We start from the raw sequence: 22,325 nt of genomic DNA, 5'->3' as shown, positions 1-22,325 counted from the left end.
TCTAAAAAAAATTGCATAAAAGCTTCAATAGCCCTTATTCTTACAAACAATACTTATTCATATATTGTAAAAGGTAACAATGAAATTTTACGTAAATTAAATCACAGCCATCGTTAGCCTATTCTAAGGATTAAAAAGACATGTAATCTGTGAGTTTATATGTAAAAACTGTCAAGAACAACATTAAAATAGATACATATTAATTATTGACATGTTTCAATTTCCTGTTACATATCCTTTAGGTCCTGCTTTACATCTAGATTAAAAATCTAAAAAATATACATTAACGCCTTAATACTGATATACATACTAATAAACATTATTTAACGCCTTTATTTTTACCCATTGCAATACCGCTTTGGTTCTAATGGCAACATTTCTGGTAAATCACCTTAAATAGTATTAAAGCTCTCTGACGGCAATAATTATCATGTAGCCTCATGGTTAACTTGCACTGGTACTTAATTATACTTAATGATATATAAGGTAACAAATATCATATCTGTATTATAATATTTACTCAATAGTTAAAATCAGGCCTTATATTTTGTCTTAATCTGACCAAGTTATTTATCCGTTAGAAAAGTTGTCAAAAAACGTTCTTTTCGGATGGACGTGGAAGACTAAATGTCTATATACATTTAGTAAATACAGGTGATTGGCAAACATCTTCTAATATTTCGTTTCGTTTCATGTCACAGGTAAAAGCATTTGTTTCGCGGATTGATAAGTTGATAAAATATTTCATGTGGCTAATTAAAAGACGGTGGTTGACAAAGGCATGCATGCCGTAGCGCAACTTTTAGCCAGGGCATGAATCTGTCAACTCGTGCATAAACTCCGGGATACCCTTGTCTTGCACAGCCGCGTCCCCACGAAACGATACCTTTAAATAATAATGAATATTAAACACAATTGTTATTAGGACCTTCGAGCCGGACCGTTACCGAAGCTATTTAAATTAATGTCAAATTGAAATTATAAACATACTCCGTTGTTAGTTACAAATACTAACTGTAACTAGCTGTACAAAGTACAATATACGCACCAACTAGTGTAAAGTACGGTTGAGACATTAGAAGGGGTCCACCAGAGTCTCCCGTACAAGAGTCACGATCTGGTGCATTAGCACATATCATACGTGGCGTCACTTTCCTACGGCCATAACCAGCATTAGTGCACTCTTCTTGCGTCCAGATTTGTACTTCAGCCTGAAAAATATTGTAAAGGAAATTAATCTAAAGCGAGGCGATAAAGTTAGGAATGTTCTTATAGTCCATTTCCACTAAAGTAAATGGACATCTATTATTTTATAAGGAATTTCTAAATCAAGATTTATTGATTCAGAAGTGTGAATTAAAACAGAAACCAAATGAATATAGGATAATTTAGAACAAATTTTCCTAATATATCGAGAAAAAATACGTTTGAAATGAGTGCGAGCGAATGCTGTCAAAGTCAACGGCCTATTTATTTAATTACTAGCAGACATAACTATAATAACTGCGATCGAAGCATTTGTTTTAAACGATATTTTTTTTTTTATATCCTCTTTGACGATATTTGAATCACGCATTCTGTCAATGTTATGTCAAACGCCATAAGGTTACACGAAAAAGGTTTGAATTGTAAAAGCGCTATTAACTGAAAAAAAAAATGATATTGTAACAAAAGTTATGATTACTTAATATGGTGGTTAAGTACCATTCTTAAATTTTCTAATTTTCCGTGCTATTTTCTTAAGTTTTTCTTCTTTCATCAGAACCTTCTCCAGACAATAACAAACACAACAAAAAAAAGAATTAGCGATATCGCTCCAGGTGTTCACGCGTGATGCCGTGGCTAAGGGATTCATTTATATATATATATAGATAGATGGGACAGTTTACCTTTTACCTTTATCTTTAAGTCTTAAAATCTGTTTTGAGATGATGCTATCATATGAGAATGCAAGCCTGTGTCTATGACCTCCAAATAGACAAAAACCAGTACAACTTAAGTGTTTGCTTGGTGGTAAACTACCGTTAAAATTATGCAACTGAACCGAGCTATAAATAAGACTTAAGATTGACTATGAAAGTGAAAGTGGACAATATCTTACTTTCATGGGAATATTAGAATGCGGTCCTTTTTCAATAGTACTGCCCCATCCGGACACTATAGCATCACCTCCATCAAGGTAATCGTCGTCATCTGAAAGAAACCATTCCTGTTTACCCAACGCTACTTCTAGAACAAGGGATGGCGTAAATATAGCGAGCTTGTGATAGAACAATCTCACAAATTCGATTATGTAAAATATTTAAGGAGTCAAAGTAAATCAAAAGTAATGATTCTATATATGTCGTTAGAACTTTATTTAGCTTTTTAGTATTCGCTACCACCTAAGCCACTGAGTTGACAAGCGGTATATGAATGCAAAATGTACCAGGTAAGCAGGCAGGCCGATAAAGTCTGTCTGGCAGCGGTTCAGCAAGTCTTAGGACAGCAATATCATTGTCATATGTATATCTGTTAAAGTCTGGGTGCTGGAACACGTGTGAAACTTGAAAACCATCGGATCTTGAATTGTTGACGTCATATTCACCAACTAGAACAGTCAATCGGGAAGCTTCTACCCTGAAACAGAAAAATACATTTTTACTTCTAAGATTTCGTTTTTATAAATTTTCATAACGTCACTATAAGAAAATAATTGAAAAAAATGTATTGGTTACATCATATAATATAAAATATTATTTAGAAAATATTTATCTATTTTTATAATGACTGTGTGCGTCACTGAATTACATTTAAAATGCGAGAACCAAAACAAGAACGATAAGAATTTTGTGAGCAGAGAAAGCATTTTCATATAAAAATTTCTTTACCTTCACAAACTATACTTACTGTAAATTGAGACTGTTTTCAAATTCAGGACGCGTTGTGAAAGAACGAGACAATCGATTGCATGACAAGATGCGTGAGCGCATCCATTATTGACCTAGACCCGATTTGTGCCATGACCTTGCAGATACACACGCTACACTAATATTATAAAGTTCGTATTTTTTCATTAACTATTGCCTTCGCTATCAGTAACAAACATTTTCATCCCTCCGGTTTGATCCGGATGAAACATCAATAATTCTAGATCAGCCAAAGAACTCATTTAAATTTGAAGAAAAATAACATACGCGGAAATTTAATATATGCTCCATTATGTTTACATTTATTGGATAAGAGATTAAAAACCTTTGCACATGTTTATACTATAGTGGTGAATTATTGATAGAGTTCCAACTCCGAAGTGACTTTATAAATGTATGCGTTACAACTTGCGCAATAGTCCATGTGCATAATCGAATGTATGCAAGAATTTGCGTGGACCTTGCCTGTCATCTTTAACAAATGTAGCTGTGGACATCTTTATTTGCTAGATTTAAATGGTCTTGCGCAATATATGCACAGGTGTTTTCGCCTTTCATACGTCGAAGTTTTTAAGAGGAAAAATAATGGCGTCATTTTAAAAAACAATTACCACAACGTTGTTTTAATTATTTTAAACATATTTAATTATTTAGATGCCTTATTTTAATTCAGTTTAGTGATAGATTTTTAGACGAATCATGAGTAAAAACGACCATTAATGTCCTTGTTTATCAGTTAAACGCGATGTTCCTTATTGAAATTCCTACAGACTCATGAAATGTTAGAGGTAACAGTATTGTTAGCGAAGGTATTACTATTTATAAAATAATGCACTACGTCGTTACAGATTATTACAGCTTACAATAATCATTAATTTGATTTTAAAATCTGTGCCAAAGCAACTAATGCCCTAAATCATGTACACATGTTGTCAAAACGCGTTTAAATCCACTAGGACTGTATTTTATGTTATGTTATGGTAGACAGGTACCATTTTATAGTAGCTTCATAACTAAAAGTTTCGAAAGCGTTATTTTTCTAATTTAAACTCGTGACGAATATAATTTAAAAAGTGAAGATGACAGTTGAGTGAAATTCTATTTAACTGCCGATTGTTTGCCAACTTGAGTTGACATAATGCCGTACCTCAATTATTTACTTTCACCAATTTGATATCCCACGTTGTTGAAATTCTTATCATTCGTGTAATTAATTTACATTATTTAAACTCTGAGTCATTGATATTGATTTATAGAGAAAAAATCGAATATATCATTAGTTATGTATCAATAATATTTTGATAGTGACAGCCAGACAAGTCAAAATACTAAAAAAAAAAACCACAAAAATTGGCAAACTTAAATCGTATCGTATTTTCAAAATTATGATTTATGAATATTTATGATATAATAACATCGATTCGACTTAGCCTCAATACGATTAAAATAATTCTTACACCGACATTAATTGTTAATTTTATTACAGTTTCTTAATTAAAAGTATGTCAGTCTCCTTAGATACAATGTCATCACCTACTTTCTGAGTAACAGTATTAATTTCACTTATACGTAAAATTACGCGTCGTTATTTCATTAAGTTAGTGAGACAAGGTTATTGGAAATAGCGAGCAAGCAAGAAATATAGCAAGAAAAGAGCGTACAAATTCTTAAAAGGCCGGCAACGCACTCGCGAGCCCTCTGGCATTGAGAGTGTCCATGGGCGGCGGTATCACTTAACATCAGGTGAGCCTCCTGCCCGTTTGCCCCCTATTTTATAAAAAAAAAAAAAAAACTACATATTTTCGTATTAGGGAAGAGGTATACGAAAGATATATCGACGAAAAAATAATTATTATTAACACAAAAAGCTATTATCTGCAGTTGCTTTTCAAGATTTTGGCGCTGCACTCAAAATCTCATGTATTGATTATATACTTTTATTATATACGATTATCATATAAATAGTAATAGTAAACAGAAAATCGATGGGTTTTTTTTAATTCTACAGGAAATAGTATTACACTACATTTGTTTTTATAACTTTCAATCGATGTACGAAAACAAGATAACGACAATATTTTTTAAGCGTCTTTAGGTAAAAGTTAAGGCATTTATATGTTAAAATATATTCAGGGATATTCCCGTTATGATTATATTACACGGCAGCTTTTAAAATTCTGGAGGCAATCCTCCAGAAAGGCTTCATCTATTTAGGTCGAATGTCTGTAAACCCTAAAAATATTGAGTGTCATTTTGACAATTGACACACATTTCCCAAAAGCGTCATATAACAATATTTTTATTAATATTAAATAAGGTTAAATATCGTAAAGTGACTGTATTTTAAAGTATTTTGTGTTAAACTCTGATCTTATAGCCTGTAATTTGACCCACACTTTTATTGTACTGACATACTTTTGAATTAAAACTATTGGGTTGGGGTCAGGACATTGAAGACGTTAACTTTTATTGCATTAAAGGAACAGAGTTCGAATACCGTGAAGTATTTAAAACTAGTTAGTGCCTGGCTCTCATTCGCGTTAATTCGATCGTAGTGTTTTTAGCCTAATATTCCAAGAAAAAAAGTCTATCCAAGAAATTCTTTAGTCTTCAAAAATTTAAAGAGAGCTTCGAAATTCTTTGAATTATATTTTGTAGATTTATTACATTGTAAGATGGTAGAGACCACAGCATAGGCGAGAAGATTTTTACGCGTTCTGAATTACTTTCTTATAGTGGAACAGAATAAGTTATTACTGTATGATATTCTATACATATAGTTGTTAGATATGCTTATCATTGCGAACCAACATATTTCGATGTTGTCTGGACTTGTTGTTTTTTTCTGCCGCTAAAAATTTCTCTGGATAGGACTTTTAGTGCCTACAAATATTGAAACTATCAGTATACTCACTCATAAATACAATGGGTGGCTGTTATAAGGTGGTCCCGTGCAACCACAGTAGCACCGCAAATGAGTTTTCCGTCTCGTTTGAGGGCAGCTAGCCAGGGAAATTCTCCGGGACCCACGGGCCCACCGCCGACCACACGGGCACCTCGCACCACGCCACATGCTGTAATCATAGGGTATACGAATTAATAATTTTATACACATGTCAACAAAAACACAATTGTTATCGTTTATTTTTTTTTAGAAGCAAACTTTTCTGTGATTTGTGCGATTTTTTTCGAAAAGAAAATTTATCGACATTATTATTCGGTCATGGTGATGCTACTCATCAATTCCATTAATTTATTTCCCAAGTAATATTAAATTTAAAAGCTTGTTTTTTTCTATTTATTTTTCTGTGTGTACCAGACAGATGCAATTGTAGTGTAATATGTATATGGTAACAACACGAAGAATATTTCAAAACCGATTTAAATTAATTAATTATTGTTTCAATACTTTAACGGGAAACCCGATTTCATTATAAGTATAAAAATGTGGAGAAAGTAGATAAGCACATGAAAATAAGGTGTTTACTCGTTATCTAAGTAAAATAAATTAACTCTTACGACCTAAAAAGGGTGCGTTGCAATACAATACTGCGACAGAGATGTCTGTATTTCCATAGACACGAGTAATTCGAATTGCTTACCATCTTAGATGCTAGGATAAATTATTTTATACATAAATAATAGTTATCATTGACTAAATTAACAGGATAAATTTAAAGGAACTGAAATGTTTTAAAATTTACCAAAAGTGGGTCAGCGGTAATTGATAACGGAAACGAAGACGCCTTATCTACTGAAAGATTTACTTACGAACCGTAAAACATAAATATGGAATTGAGTGTAGCTTAAATACATTGTTGCAAATCACTTTCTTCTTAAAGTGAATATGGTTTATTGCTCCAGATTCTTAAGGTTTAAAGAATACAAATGGAGATGAGTCTTAAGGGTATTGATAAAGTTATTTTATTTTCGGATATTGATAATAAAAAAATTGCTTCTGCAAATAAATAAATCAAATAATGATCAGTGGCAAGATGGTGTTTTCCCATCGTAAAGTGAGTAATGCTTACCTCTGAGACCTGGAAGTATTTGAGACCATTTTTACGTTGGATATTTAAAACGGTTTTGATCATAGCTATATTTTGTGATCATAGCTACTTTATAGGAATAATCTTCTGATTACCACTAAAGCAATGAAATGCTAAAAATACTTGAATTTATAAGAATAGATTGAACAAAATAAGACCACATTCTTCCTTTTTATGAAGATTTTTTCACGCAATTTTTTATAAAATATTTATATTTTCCAGTAAATTTACGGCATTTAACAGTTAAAATAAATTGTTGTGATCATTATATTTTCTTTTAGATTACGCAGTGCAGACCATTTTGTTCCCGTTGCATTTTGATATATGACGCACTTTTGTTCACTTTGAATTACAACTACCACTTATATAATTTGAGGACAACATTTATTTGCAACTCAAATGTTATTTAAATATTTTTAATATTTTGTGAAAAATAAACAAAGTTCAAAATTAATGCTTTAATTAAAACCGGAACGAACTTTCACGTTGTTCCAAATGTTAAAATATAAGAAAACATTTTATAGGTCTTTGTGGTATATTGTAATTATCATCTAAAATCATATAGATAATTTTGCAACTCTATCTTCATGTAACGAATTAAATTTCGAATTTCGACAGAGACCGTAATGCACCATTTGAAGAGCTCTCATCTATTAGCAAATGATACATGACATAATACAAGGAACTAATAGATTGAAAACAAAATCGCTGGCATAATTTCCTTTTGCGTTTAAAATACGACTGTAGATTATAATGTTTCGCGCGTATTTTACGCTAAATTCCGTACGCATCTTAGATAACGTGATAATATTATTTACTATGTGGTTTTACGTATTTTTACATTTGTTTTGTCGCAAATCTGGATATATTCTTGACCCATAAATTGCCATGTTTCATTAAGTGCTGGTAACTTACCGAACTTCTCAATGTAAACACATAAAACACATTACTACACTATGACCTTTACACATAATATCAAACACTCACTGCAGGTTTTGCAGGCACGAACTGCCGCGAGCACAGCTAGGAGGCACAAAGCACGAAACATGTCTGCCGAAGTCACAGGCCACTCTGGAGGCAGCAGGAGACGCCGGCCCAGCTATTATAGGCCGTGGGCGGCGCCTCTGATAAGGCTTCGGGGCCAGGGTGATCGGACCAGGCCAAGTTCACGGGTACGCGGCGACTGAGCGAGTGACACTGCTTCTCGCTGCGTCACCCCACCAGCCACGCGGGATTGTGCCATTGTCCATATAGTGGTAGGATCGGTAGGATTAGACAGTGACCTTCATGACTATTGTTGGCCCCAAATCATTGGGTCAATGATTGACTTTCGCTTAATTGTAGGACGTTATAGCTTATTGCGTTTATTACAGTGTTAATTTTGACGGTGGCAGATTTATATCATAAGTGCGTTACATTCGTCACAACACTTTCATCACACGTATAGTGAGAATTTATTAAAGGATGCTTATTCATGAGCGACCCATATTAATTTATCAGAATAACCGGATGCACGGAAACAAACTTCCTAATTATTTATCCAGTTTCAAAGGTGTATTTTATGATTATTAAAAAAATCCAATCGTCAAATTTCACTTTTGCCATTTTTTATGATAATAAATTTTATAAGAAAATTGAAACCTGTCAAATTGCATCCGAATTCTTGTAACTTTGATATCGTATTATAGTGAAATTAACAGTTATGAATACTTACAGTTGTTTTAGTGGCTTTCGGTACTTACTGTAGGACATTTTGAACTTCGATACTACATTTAAAACATATGAAAGCGTGTCAAGTACTTGATAAAAACATAATAGTAAAGATCTTTTCAATCAATACATACTTTGGGTATTTTGAAATATAAAACGAACCCGGTATACGATTTCATGTTTAATTTTTTTTAATATTTGGGGTCTAATTTAGATTTAAATGATAAATTAAACAGTTCACTCGTTTATACCTCTTTATATGAATTTAGATGACTTTAACGCGGTATTTTAGCTGGTTTATCATTTAGCTTTTAATTACTTAGCTTGTGATTTGTTATGAAATATTTGGTACAGGTTTTGATTGATTTATAAGAACGTTATATATTATTGATAAGTAGTCGTAGTCGAAGTCGGTCACTGCATTTGAGCCAGCTATTGGCATTCATAAATTGGGTAAACTTTGATGAACCGTCGCCCGCGGTTGGGACGCCTATAGGTTTGTTTAACTTATTTACATAATTTACCGCGATGCCGGATCAAAGTGGAATACTTTAATCTATACATATAATAATTTTGTATCTGAACTGTGTTCTTTGTAAGGCGTCGATAGCTTTATGAAACTTTGGATGTTTGACACTAATGTTCACAGACTATACCAGTGTCAGATAACGACGAGGCGTGGCGTGATGGACTAGGTGATTTGTTTACTATAAAAAGTTAATTATTTTTAATCTTTATAAATCTTTCTGCAGGATGTTTAAGAAAGCATATATGTATATATTAGAAATAATCGTGTTGAATATTTGTTATAAACCAAATTAATTACGGCTATAAATAAATGACTTTTGACTCCAATCCTGGTGACTGGAATAATTTTCAAATATAGGCCAGGGTGAAACCGAATCGTACAGCTAGTTCTTATATTTGGACAATCTTACTTAAGAGTTACATAATTCCAGGACAAGAGACGCGCAGTGTTTTGCAATTTTGTATATCGTTGCAGCCTTTTGCGCAGTTACCATAAAACTTTCGGATTTAAGCGGCTAAATTGCTTCCCAATAAGAGAAAGCGCTTTAGAAATATAGTATTGACACTCTATAACCGCTTTAAAAATAATATCTACGCATCGAGTTTTGTGATCGTTTTACGTAAAAAATCTTACAAATGTGCTAGACAGTAAGTATTAGGATGTCTTTCATTGATTGAGTTGAGGTAAAAAGTATCTACTAAATCAGAAAACCCTTGCATCCTTGTTACCCTTTGGTAACTTTTCACAGGAGAGGTGAACTTTTCATTTGATGCCTAAATCTTCAAGATCACGACAAAAGCCTTGTAATTTATTCTCGTAAGGGTGTTGCCAAAAACAACAACCCGAGAAAAATTACATTTATACTAAATATGACATTAGCCATAACAGCGCCTATCTAAAACGTTTTCGTACGGCAACATTATAGAGTAGTGCCCTTAATTTGTATAAAAATATTAATGTAATTGTTTTAATTTTCTACTTATCTTTTTTATTATTATTATTATTATTACTATTTGGGTTAAAAATATTGTAAATACTGTACTGTATGTTGGAAAAAATCGTAAGAATAATAACATCTCATCCTTTATATTTAAATATAACTTGTTCACTGTAAAGTAGAAATTAAAACTTTTTAATACATATTGAATAAAATGGATATAAATTTGGAATGGATCGGTAACGAATATTGTATGACAACGTTACTGGCTATCAAAAATTAATCCATTCCAATTCCGGATCAAAGTAAAACAAGGTTTCTGTAAAAGTATAGATAAACACGCGAAACACATTTCAGATAATACGATCAAACGCATCTTTAAATTATATGAAAATAATAATTCTACACCAGTTGCTTATATATTTAAATTCGAGTGACGAATCCCTTGCTCCACTCTAAATTAATGAAATACTAGAGTTTATTTATAAATAGTGTTTTCATGTCTTGTCTAACAATCTAATATTAAGTATTGTTTATTGTAAAATTTCCTTTTTAAATTGTAATTCAATTATGGGTTCTGAAGCATATACTAATGCGTAAGGCATGATTTATTTGTATACCTATTTCGTATCATTTGCGTCTAAAACGCTTTGCATATATAAGTAAGAGAAATGGTAGGTAACTTATATGTAAAACACGTTTCTAAATCATAATTTAATATATTTATCAGATTAATTGAATTGCAACTGCTAATATTATATAAAACGCGTAGAGACACTCTCTGGCGCCATCTTTCTTCCTTAGTAATTTGTTGGCTATTGGATGAAAATTGTATTGATATTATACGATAAAATCCTGACGCCCTATTTGTCAAGATGTGACAGATCAGAATTAATAAAGATGTTAATATTAGTAATATAATAATCCATAATACATATTCTTATAGTTTACAACAAAAAATATTTGACAATTGTGGACTTGATACTATTAATGATTTTATTAAGAAGAAACAAGCGGCACTAGGGATTGGTTGGAGAGTATTAAATAAATAGACTAACGTACAACAACAACATATACAAGGGTTACATAAAGTTTTTTGGTTCTTACAAACCGGGGGCAAACGGGCAGGAGGAGCATCTGTTGTTAAGTGATACCACCCATGGATACTCAACGCCAGACGGCTCGCGAGTGCGTTGCCGGATATTTAAGAATTGGTTTAAATCAATACATTATACTATTACTAGATTAGTAACAAAGTTATATTGTATAGTTTGCGTGACCCTTTAAATTCCTATATATCATCGGTTATTCATAAGAATTCTTGATTATTTCAAAGTATTTGTCTAAGCTTAACTTGCTTAGAATTAATATGAATTTTGCCAATAGATACTCAGTTTGCCAGGTCGCTCGCGAGTGTGTTTCAAATCGTTTAAAAGTTTGTATGCGCTATAAGGGTATTAGGTCGTATTCGTTATTTTAAAACGACTTAACGGCATTTTTCTCTCTATCACTCAAAAAATAAAATACAAGACAAAACAATCATGAATAAATAAAGGCGTTACGGAATAAATAGATTTGTTTTTATCAACTCCTCAAACATTATTAACATTGAAAAGATTTCATATCATAGTAGTGAAATCTTTTCAATGTTACTGTTAAGGTCAAAGTTAATCTGTGAATAAAGTTAATTTAAATTTTCATATGGCCTTGTTTAGTGGGTGTGTTTGGATAGAGCCACAGTTCGGCATGATGACAAGTGTGCCAAGGCGACACCCGTATGAAGATAACAATGCAACCTCTATGCAACTGCGTTTGTCCATTCCTTATTATCTGTTTTACGACCAATATCATTGAATTAGGATAAAGAGACTTTATTGCTAATACAAATGGTCTGTGAGTTAATCCCCTTCATAAATAGTAAAACCATTACACTATTTTCAGGTCTTTTTATTACAGCTTAAACACAATATGAGCGAAATTAACACATGAGTGTTTGGACTTTAATGAATAAGGGGGTAATCTAGGGAAAGTACATCTACAACACCACCGTGTTAACTCAGAAGCTTATTTGTTATTTTATTTCAAAAACTATTGCATTGGTTAAAAACTAACAACTGTACCGTACTCTGACAGCACTCTACTAGAAGTGATCGTTTATATCAAAATCAATAAACAAAAAGTATTCTTAACTCATTGTTGCAATTGCAAGTGACGATTTCGGTTAAGTTTTTTTTTTCTGAAAAAAATCCTCTATATGTCTTCCTTTGTTCCTTTCGGACCGGTCCATTCGTTACTGTTTTAGACTATCTGTCATCTACGTTTATCAGGCTACGTTGCCTGCCCATCTCTATTTGTTTTTAGGGCATGTTACTCAGCATCAATTATTTTAGTTTTTCTGCGAATATATTCACTTTTATGTTTGTCGCGTAATTGAATTCCGAGAATACTCCTTTGTATTGCACGCTCGCACGAACGTAAAGGTTTACTTAACCCTAACTATGAAGTAAGTAAAAGAAATGTTTAATGTATTGCATTAAACAGCGTGGAAAATCTTGGAAGATCTTACAAGTTTTTCCTTATAATTAATTAGAGAATTTATGCCCAAATGAAGCCATTTACATCGTGGTTTATTTGATAAACGATACGAGTTTGATACGAGAATTTCTCAATCCGTACATAGAAGAAATGGAGACTAAGATTTTTTTATCCTATTCTAGTTTTGAGTCGTAGTCCAGTTGATATATGGGTTAGACACATGTTTTACGTTTGAATGACAGGTTTACAATATACGTAGGTTGTTCTCTAAATCCAAACCATGTTTTTAGGATATAAAGGTACAAAAATTAATCAAGTTCTAATAATGTATATACCTACACACCCTCCTGGGTGACAGGATTCAAAAGTTACTTGACAGTCATTCAATCATAGATCATGAAGCGAGTGTCGAAGATCGATACATATTAATATTTATTTCAATAATAACACATAAAATTAATGTATGATAGTAAGCAATACCTCATCATCGGTCATGTTGAGCCTATAACAGGGATAGGGGGATACTCTAAAACCAATATTTATTTGCAATTACTTAATTTAACGGGATTGGCAATCGCTTACAAACTACTGATTCCAGTAATTATGTCGTCATTTACTATAAATCCATATTTCGATGTTATTCTTAAATTATATTGTTTGTACCGCATTAGTCGTCAAACATTGAATTACGACATAAAATATTGATATAGGAATCGCGATCAGATTCATTACTGTAGTTACGGAGTAAATCTGCAGGAGTCAGATATTGTAATTAATGAAATGCCAATAAAAAGCTCATAAATATCATATTTATGTAATTTAAAAAAAAATATCTTCAACACGGACTAGTAGTCGTATGAAGACGGTTTCATGAGTAAATAGTTATTTCTATTGGTATTTGATTGAACCTACAAATGAGACCTGAAATTTACGTACATATGGAAAAGAAAAAGAGTAAACTTATATAGATAAGCTGTTGTTCTAATAAAACAATCACGAAGGTATTAAATAGAGCATTTTATGATTTTCCATTGAAAACAAGATCAGGGTGTTTATACATATTGACCGTGGTCTAATTAGTGGGCCATGGGAAGACCTGCCTTGTATCTGAATGCAGTAAACATTTTCAGTATGATCATGATTTCATGTCAAGGTTTGTTTTACTATGTTACCTTGTGTGGCCTTGCTAATGCCTGATTTATCTACACAATTATAACAGAGTATTTTGTGAACAATTATTGTAAAAGGTAAAAAACAGAGTCACTTCTTTATTTAAAAAAATGTGTAAAACGAGTAACAGGAACCAAAAATTGTTTCAAGACTGTGTTTTTTTACATCAACCCAATTTTCATTTTAGATTTGTATCTATAAACAAATTTCTATGTTATAGTATGATTGTTTCCTCAGTTTTTGGAGTCCTTGCACTAATAACATCTAGGATGTATGTTAAACAAATCAATATTTTATTATTGAGAATTCTATGACTTATGAGTGAGATCGGATATATGTCTTATTCATATATGTATAATGTATAAAAAAAACTCATGAGGAAATATACTATGTTGCCGCGTGCCCCACTAAAGGTAAACGGGATTCCATAATAATAAAAATATTCCATCACTAACAAGCCGAATATGACTTGTAGTTAACTGTTTACTCAAATGTTAAGAACTTATAATCGTAAAAACCGAACACTTAATTTTCATGTTTGATGTCCAATTTAGAGAAATAAGAGGTCAAGAAATAAACATTTATTGCCGTACGAGGAAGGAGGAAATAATTATTATTGAAACAAGCAATCACTCCTGGTTTTGCATTATCTGTACATTATTATAATGGTATAAATGTTGTCTACTGTTGTTTTATCATGAGTTTGACCAAATATTAAAGGCTAACGTAAGTTTCGTCTACGTCAAGTAAATGTATTAAAAATCTTATAGCCCCTGGTTATTCGTCACACTCAGATGCATAGAAATATTCGACGCTTATTAAAGTTCAATACTTTGTCATAGTGATATTCTTGTTTTCTAATTCCCGAAAAAAAAAAGGTTTTTTAACCAGAACCAACCAACTCATTTGTAATTATTATTTAAGTTTTATTTCTTAATCTTATTCTAACCCTAATCTCTGTTGTTTTAAACACTCAGTAAATTAACTTTTTCAAGTATCACAGAGATATAAATAGATAGCAAATTTTTAAAGTTAATTTAGCGTTATTATAATAAGTATTCAAGATAAAAACTTTATGTTTCTCCTACGTCCAAATTATCGACGGACAACCAATATTTTAATCTTACTGTACTAAATCAAACAAAAAACTTTAACTGTTTTTTTTTATAAATTTGATTCATTTAAAAGTTAATTGCTTTATATAATGTTTAACGGCTCATAAATTGAATCCAATTTAATATACTTTAAGAATAAAGGCGCCTGACCTTTTAATTTTAGCAAAATAGCTAAGAGTTTTTTTAGGCGTTATTAAATAAATAAATTTAGATTTTTACTTTGACGTTTTTAAGATGTAGTTTCTTTGGATGTATATTTTATATTCGTGATTATGAAGAACAGAGCTTTGAATTTAAAATTTGTACTTCTTGCCTATCTTATGTAATTTAATATTTTTTTTTCTTTACTCACAGTGGTTGCCTGGAAGAGATCGCTCGAAAGCGATAAGGCCGCCAGTTGCCCTCGTTTTGAATTAATTATATTCCATTTTTTTTGTTCAATTGTAATGTAACGAAGTGTTAATAAATAAATAAAAGACAATAATCTGCCTTATTTTCTTTAAATCAAGACCAAACATTTTAATGCCAACGTAAGTCGTCTATTTCTGTTATATTGATTGATTTTACTCAACAAAAAAAAATGATGAAATGATTCACGCATAAAGATCTCATAATTTCCCACATATAGGAAAAAATGGTAATAACCGATAATGATTCTACTGAAATTACCTTGTAACTATCGTGGTATTTGTTACAGCGATTCTAGGCCCTTATAACAGCGCAATCGCTGATTTCTGATGCATTAAGGCTCCAGGATTATGTGGAGCGGAGTGAAAGTGATAGCTCTCTCTCTTTCCTTAACGAGCTTCGCGTATTTGCGAGTTGTCACTCGTCTTCCTTTACTGAGACTTGGCGTACGTAATTTTATTAATTAAGTGTTGTTCGTTCTTGGAAGAATAAGGTAATTTTTGGTATTCTATTTCTAAAAATCGGAATAAGGCTTTAGCCTTATTCCGATTTAATTTATTAAATTAGTACGTTTATATTCGTAACTTTTTTATGCTTTAACGGCTAAATCAGATATGGTATAGATTCCACAATATTACATAGAGCACGCAACAAAAAAAACCGAAAAAGTAGTGGTAGTAGCAGTTTAAGTAAAACTTTCGCAAAAGTGCCAATGCCTATTTTTTCTCTATTTTAGACGTTTTACGGTGCGTAATAGTTATTTTGTTATTAAGGTAGAATAACCTTAATAGTTCTCTATAATTTCTCAGATAAGTATTTGCTTTCTAACGTTAGATTTCTAATGTTTGTAAAACAGGAAAACTAGAAGCTTTCTAGCTATCGGGAGCATGCTTGTGGCATAATAAAAGGGACATAACATTATAATTTCAGTCACATTTCAATAGTAAGATCGAGCCAAGAAAAGTATTCAATTTATAATAAACTAGTAGTAGTCGTAGGACTACCGTGTCGTCTTTTGTATAATAATATAATTTCCTTCTCAAGAACCCGTAAATCAACATCGGTAAGAATATTTGATACTATAGGTATTCCAAAACGTTTTAAAATAAAGTTAAAATACCCACGCTATGTAATTTTTGCATGAGCAGAAAAATATTCACGTATCTAGTAATAGGGCACATTTATGCATCCTTATGGACTTATCCTCATTTCAACAGATCTATAAACATATCATTTGAACTTAGTAAACTCGGTCAACATTTGGATATAAAATGCCGGCTCTGATAGACTTAACTGTACAATCCGTAAGGGTTACAAGAATTAATTTTGAATTATCCGTAATCAAAATGATGGTATACCATTAATTCATTGTAATATGGACATAATAACGCTAATTTATCATGCCAATGCGCAATCAAGGTCAAATATATGCAAAAGTCCGTTATAGGACCTGAATCTTGGTCAATTTTGTATTTTCTCAAAACTTTTTAAAGTAGGACCTTTATAATAAATTACACTTTACAATTATTTGTTTTTGAGAATAGAAAGTAGTTGACAATTCTTGTAAATATTTAACCTTTACATAAATACAGCTTCCTTAACGGATTTAAACGCGAATTTACAACATTAATTAGATAACTCCATGTTTCGACCGCTTTGCAGCAGTCATGGTAAAGACAATTTACTTGAAGTATCTATGGTCCAGGTCATGAATTGTTACTTAAAAATACTTAAGATTCAAGTTAAATAAATTACGTTAAAATTTCTTAACTTTTTCACCGATTTAATAGGTTAACTATGGACCATAAATTTTAAGAGCATTCGGAGAAGAAAATAAAATGTTTCAAGACCTCATTAAATGTAATAATTCTTAATAAAAAAGTATGCGGTCAATTTAAGTTTTGAGGTCAATCTTGCGGACGATAAAATTCGCATGTAACTTTTAATGTTAAGATGAATGGATGTAGCGGTATATAGGCAAGTCATCAGGGTCTGATTCTCGTTAAAAGCAATCTTAGTATTTCAGTTTCTAAAGATGTGAGAAAAATGGTCCTTGTTAATAAGGAGATAAGGCTCATAGGGTCTCCGAACTAACATGCAATTCAAGAGTTGCTAGCTCTTACCAAGTTAGCAAAATGTACTTTATTTCGATAAAATTCTGTTCAATTTTTAATGACGCGATTTTAATCCAATAGAAGTCCATCTAAGAGAATCGAATCACTTGTGCAAACCGGTATGCGTATTTACTAGATTGAAGCATCTAATTAATTCTTGGCTAGGTAATCAATCTACAAGATGGATTTCTAAATTTCACCGCTATGTATAACTTTTTCTCTACAAGTTCTTTTCTATTAACATTAAAAGATACCAAGGCAAGTCCTGTAATCCTCATCTCGAGTGCAGGATATACATTTTCTGCCTAACGTACCATAAAAGCAAGATACGACAGTTTTAATTTCAATTACAAATTATTTATAACTCTTCAGTAGATCTTACAATTTACGAGTATTTCAAATAATGAATTCATCTTGCTAGGCAACTCCTAATTTTTTTATGGACGGCATAAATTTTGCTCGATGATAATAAAACTTTAGTGTATTTAATAACTGAATTTTATCTGGTAACAAAAACCTAAAAACTGGAAAAAATTCTACATCGTCCTCCTATAGTTTTTCTGGCGATATAACTATACAAGGTGGTATGTGTAATATAAAACATTACAAAGCGTTAAAAAGAACCACAGCTCGTTTATAGTGTATTTATGCAAAAAACTATTTTTCAGATATAACAATGCAATTTATGATATTGATAATATGCGTGATCGGCGCTAGCGCTCACACTCTTGAGATGCCTGAAGATCTAAAGGAAAAAGGTCTGATAGATTGGATTAATAACTGGATCGGAACAACATCGACGCTACCGACCATAGTAATACCGGCAAACGACCCACCCGAGGACTGCCCTCCTTGCCGTAAGTGTATTAAATTTACAGACAATGTGTTCTATTCATGCATAGTAATAAAAATGTAGAGGTAATAAGAACAATTAATACAGAGATTTAAGAATAATAGAAAGTTATAAAATCTGAAGTTGCCGAGTCCGTACACAACACTACTGTTGAGGGCATAAATTCCCTTAAACTTTTAACATTTTTGGTTGGAATAATATAATCTATTCTGTTTCCCATTAACATTACTGGCTCTAATTGTGTGAAATTCTATTTTCGAGATATCTATCTACCTACGCCTATAACAATGTGTCCTATGTATACAGAATGTGGGATAGCTCGTACAAGAAGGCGTATCGTAGGTGGGTCCGAAACCAAAAAGCTAGAGTTGCCATGGATGGCAGCCCTTTTCTATGGAGGAAGATTCTATTGTGGAGGCTCCGTCATAAATGATTTGTACATAGCTACAGCTGCCCATTGTACTTCTGGGTAAGTATAATTTAAAAAAAAATATAACAGATCGACGCAATATCCTTAATATACATATATAGCGTGGTTGCGATAGTTTTAGGCTATTCGTTAAATCTCGTGGTAAAATTAATTTTATACAATTAATCTTAGATTAGATATATTAGAATGATTTTAACTAAATGTTTTCGTAAATAAGGCTTTACGAAACTAAGACATCATAAACATTAACAATTAGGTACATATTAAATACAAGTGATGTATAAATACAGCTCACGTGTATAAAAAATAATAATTATAAAATCAGGCCTTTGAATCCGTGTAATATATGCGCAGAGAAATTATAAATAAAATTTCAATCTTATATATATCTAATCAATACTATAGATTCCGCAAGGAGAAGATCACAGTTCGATTACTAGAACATGACAGAAGCACGGCCAATGAAACCAAGACTGTTGAAAGAAAAGTGGCCAGTATTATCAGACATCTTAGATACAACCCAAGCACATACGACAATGATATTGCTTTATTAAAACTGGACAAGAGAGTAAGTATAAATTCAGCAACTTGTCGGTAAATTAAAATACAAAATATCGAATCCTAGATATCCGAGACCAAGAAAGAAGACCTTAAGTTTTCAAACTATTATTTCTGCGTCTCTTTGTATATTACTAAAATATCTATTCCAACGCACACGTATCTTATTATACGTGCTGCAGGGCACCATAGTCAATATATTTTATTTATTTTCAGATCGATCTCAGCAGCGCCGTAAAGAAGCGTCTTGGTTTAGAGGAAGAATCTGATATTAGCGACATTGGTGTCCGCCCTGTTTGTCTGCCACCAGCAAACCTGTCCTTTAGTAACGAAACAGCCATGGTTTCTGGATGGGGCACTACGGAAGAGGGCGGATCAGTTTCTAGTACCCTACAAGAGGTAAAATTAGAATCTACGTACAAAGTACAAATTAGCTAAGTTAGCTAATATTTCAGACGTTAACTACGTAAATGATATAGTTAATAGACACTTGATAGAAAGTTGTATTGATGGATTTTGAAGAGGCTGAAACAAATAACACAGCCAATCTCACAGCAAATACTTCTATAGATCATAAATATATAGTAAATAGTAATTATTTGAACCCTTGCCAATATATTTTGTTTACCATGTAACTACGATGTTTTGTTTGTAAGGAACCTATGGTTATAAATACTTAAAATAGCACAGGTAATTTGAAAGCAATCTGTTCAGGATCTGAAGTACACGTCGATAAAGAAATGATAATTGTATAGATTAACTTTCATTACCAGGTCCATGTTCCAATATTATCAAACTCTGAATGTCGTGAAACAACTTATGGAAGCAGAATCACAGAAAACATGATTTGTGCCGGATATGACGAGGGAGGTCGCGATGCCTGTCAGGGTGATTCTGGCGGTCCACTACACGTACGCAATACTACTACTGAGGCTTATGAGGTTGTTGGTCAGTATATGTTATAATATTATTTTAAAATTTCTGTGAACATTATGTAGAGCTAATAAATATTTTGGCTTATGCAATAGTCATTGTAGCAACATGATCATTGATCAAGCTGTGGGCACTAAATTAAAAATATTTCTCTTATTAATTCAAACTTTTTATAGGTGTGGTCTCCTGGGGGGAAGGATGTGCTAGACCAGGCCGTCCTGGTGTATATTCAAGAGTAAACAGATACTTGAGTTGGATCAAAAGCAATACAAGAGATGCTTGCTACTGCCAATGAATTAACATTGTCTGTCCCATAAGATAGAACAAAATTAACGTTATTAAAATTAGTTTTTGACAATTGTATTTAGAAAACAACTAAGTATTAGTTAAAAAAGGCTGAACACCTATTCCACACAAATATAAAACGCCAAGAATACACTAGCTGTCCTTAAAATGTTTTATTAGTTGTTTTAATAACACAGGCTGTATGTTTCATGTGAATGCTTGAATCATTATACAAACAAATAGTTGTCTTCATAGGGAAGTACTGACGATTGTATTACAAATGGTTATTTAAACAATGTTTTAATGTTCCTGAAAAACCTAATTATTAATGCAAAGACAATATTTAATTAAACTAAGAGTGAAAATAATTTATTAATTTTATTTTAGTAATAAAAGCTGCAATTTATTTAATAAAAGGGTTTTACTTATACACCTTCTTCTTCAATAAAAAAAAGTTAAAAAAAAAACATTTTTCAGATGGAGTTTTATTTTGGTATGTCAGACTACAATAAGCAAACTAAGTTTAAAGTATAAATACAAAGGACAGTATCTATATGTTATAAGGATGGTATTTTAACAAAATTTTTGGGGTAACTTCTACTTCTTACTATAAATATATGACCTTGTTTGTAACCTATAATTTTAGTAAAAATTTTTTAGTAATGATGAGAGTTGTGAAAACATGATATTTGTTGTGTTTATTGGATTAAATCCAGGGTAAGGACCTTTTGAAGTTGGTTCTGTCAATGTTATGGTCTCTTCTACTACTTCATTGCCATTTTTAACAATCCTTTTAGTTTCTATTGTCCCATCAGGCTTTGTAACACTTGTTGTTATAATTGTTTGACAAAATGACCTACCTGGCACCATATTTCCATTAAAAGGAGTTGCAGGTACTACATGGTTCTCTGTGTTCTTTTTAAATAAGTCCGAGATATCATTTGAGGATATTTTTCCATCTAAATCTATATCCTCCTTTGGATGATGTTTATGATGATAGCCAGGTTTCAAATAGAAATCTCTTATACGATTGCTATCGGCATCCTCTGTCTGAGATTGGGAATCGAATGTATGTAGATCTGGTACAGCCTGAAACGTATTAAAAGGATCGTCATCGAAAAAAGACTTCATGTCACCAAACACACTACCGAAAGTTTTAAACATTTCTTGCATGTGTTTGGCAAATTCTTGTTGTAATTGAAGAGGATCTTGGTATATGTCCAATTTTTGCCTCGAATATAATTCGTCATCGTCATCATCATCGTCGGAGCCCCAAATAGGGTTTCTGAAATCGTTTCTAGGTGGTTCTGGTCTTAATCCAAATATTGATTTGATTTTGTCCATAAACGTATTCATATTCTTTAAGTAGGTTTCAAGTTGCTTAAACAATTAAAATTATAATTTTGTAATAGAATTTGGATGGTCCAATGCAAGGATTTAGGATGTTGTGTTTGTACTTGGTTGTTTTCAACATTACGCAACAAACAACTTAAAACATTCGCACAAATTAAAAATCAATAGTAATCTGAGTGACCAGTTTTAAAAATATGTTTACCCCTAAGCTTGAGCAAAATAAAAATAAAAAAAATATTACAGACAAAAATTGGCTTAATAATGTTTTGTAAAGAAAACCGAATCGTACCACTACGCCTAAAAGTTAACTCTCACAGCTTAGTGATATTTTTTTAATATAATATATAAAAAAAATATCCAAAAATTGGGAATATACTATAAGCTTCTGTGGTTCGTTCAAAGGTTATTATCTGTATCATATCATAATTCATAGTCTT

General features: G+C 31.9%; 3 protein-coding genes across 3 annotated transcripts; 1 reads left to right on the top strand and 2 right to left on the bottom strand.

Annotated features, from left to right (window-relative positions):
• Positions 1 to 2: 2 nt before the first annotated feature.
• LOC123712442 (transmembrane protease serine 9-like) lies at positions 3 to 8,106 on the bottom strand. Its single transcript, XM_045665529.1, has 6 exons — positions 7,946 to 8,106; positions 5,824 to 5,983; positions 2,429 to 2,619; positions 2,102 to 2,193; positions 1,049 to 1,211; positions 3 to 886 (listed from the first exon to the last, which is right to left on the bottom strand). The coding sequence occupies exons 1-6, from the start codon at positions 8,004 to 8,006 to the stop codon at positions 753 to 755; spliced, it is 801 nt and encodes a 266-aa protein (XP_045521485.1). The 5' UTR covers positions 8,007 to 8,106; the 3' UTR covers positions 3 to 752.
• Positions 8,107 to 18,152: 10,046 nt separating this feature from the next.
• LOC123712441 (trypsin-7-like) lies at positions 18,153 to 20,701 on the top strand. Its single transcript, XM_045665528.1, has 6 exons — positions 18,153 to 18,333; positions 18,636 to 18,798; positions 19,165 to 19,327; positions 19,534 to 19,716; positions 20,091 to 20,265; positions 20,427 to 20,701. Exons 1-6 carry the CDS (start codon positions 18,153 to 18,155, stop codon positions 20,543 to 20,545), a joined length of 984 nt encoding a protein of 327 aa, XP_045521484.1. The 3' UTR covers positions 20,546 to 20,701.
• On the bottom strand, positions 20,694 to 22,059 carry LOC123712443. Its single transcript, XM_045665530.1, has one exon. It carries the CDS (start codon positions 21,889 to 21,891, stop codon positions 21,178 to 21,180), a length of 714 nt encoding a protein of 237 aa, XP_045521486.1. The 5' UTR covers positions 21,892 to 22,059; the 3' UTR covers positions 20,694 to 21,177.
• Between the last annotated feature and the right edge of the window lie 266 nt (positions 22,060 to 22,325).

The sequence above is a fragment of the Pieris brassicae genome, chromosome 7 (genome assembly GCF_905147105.1).
Source record: "Pieris brassicae chromosome 7, ilPieBrab1.1, whole genome shotgun sequence".
NCBI classification, from domain to species: Eukaryota; Metazoa; Arthropoda; class Insecta; order Lepidoptera; family Pieridae; genus Pieris; species Pieris brassicae.
The sequence above is the reverse complement of the archived record's forward strand: the minus strand, read 5'-3'. Positions and strand labels throughout refer to the sequence as shown.

What these genes read in the sequence shown, in the direction of transcription:
- LOC123712442 (XM_045665529.1), bottom strand. Translation starts at nt 8,006, where the DNA reads ATGTTTCGTGCTTTGTGCCTCCTAGCTGTGCTCGCGGCAGTTCGTGCC. An exon ending in GCCACCCATTGTATTTATGA is followed by an intron (nt 2,620 to 5,823) that starts GTGAGTATACTG and finishes TTTCTGTTTCAG; the next exon opens with GGTAGAAGCTTCCCGATTGA. An exon ending in TCGGCCTGCCTGCTTACCTG is followed by an intron (nt 2,194 to 2,428) that starts GTACATTTTGCA and finishes GGTTTCTTTCAG; the next exon opens with ATGACGACGATTACCTTGAT.
- LOC123712441 (XM_045665528.1), top strand. Translation starts at nt 18,153, where the DNA reads ATGCAATTTATGATATTGATAATATGCGTGATCGGCGCTAGCGCTCAC. An exon ending in TTTCTAGTACCCTACAAGAG is followed by an intron (nt 19,717 to 20,090) that starts GTAAAATTAGAA and finishes TTTCATTACCAG; the next exon opens with GTCCATGTTCCAATATTATC. An exon ending in TGAGGCTTATGAGGTTGTTG is followed by an intron (nt 20,266 to 20,426) that starts GTCAGTATATGT and finishes AACTTTTTATAG; the next exon opens with GTGTGGTCTCCTGGGGGGAA.
- LOC123712443 (XM_045665530.1), bottom strand. Translation starts at nt 21,891, where the DNA reads ATGAATACGTTTATGGACAAAATCAAATCAATATTTGGATTAAGACCA.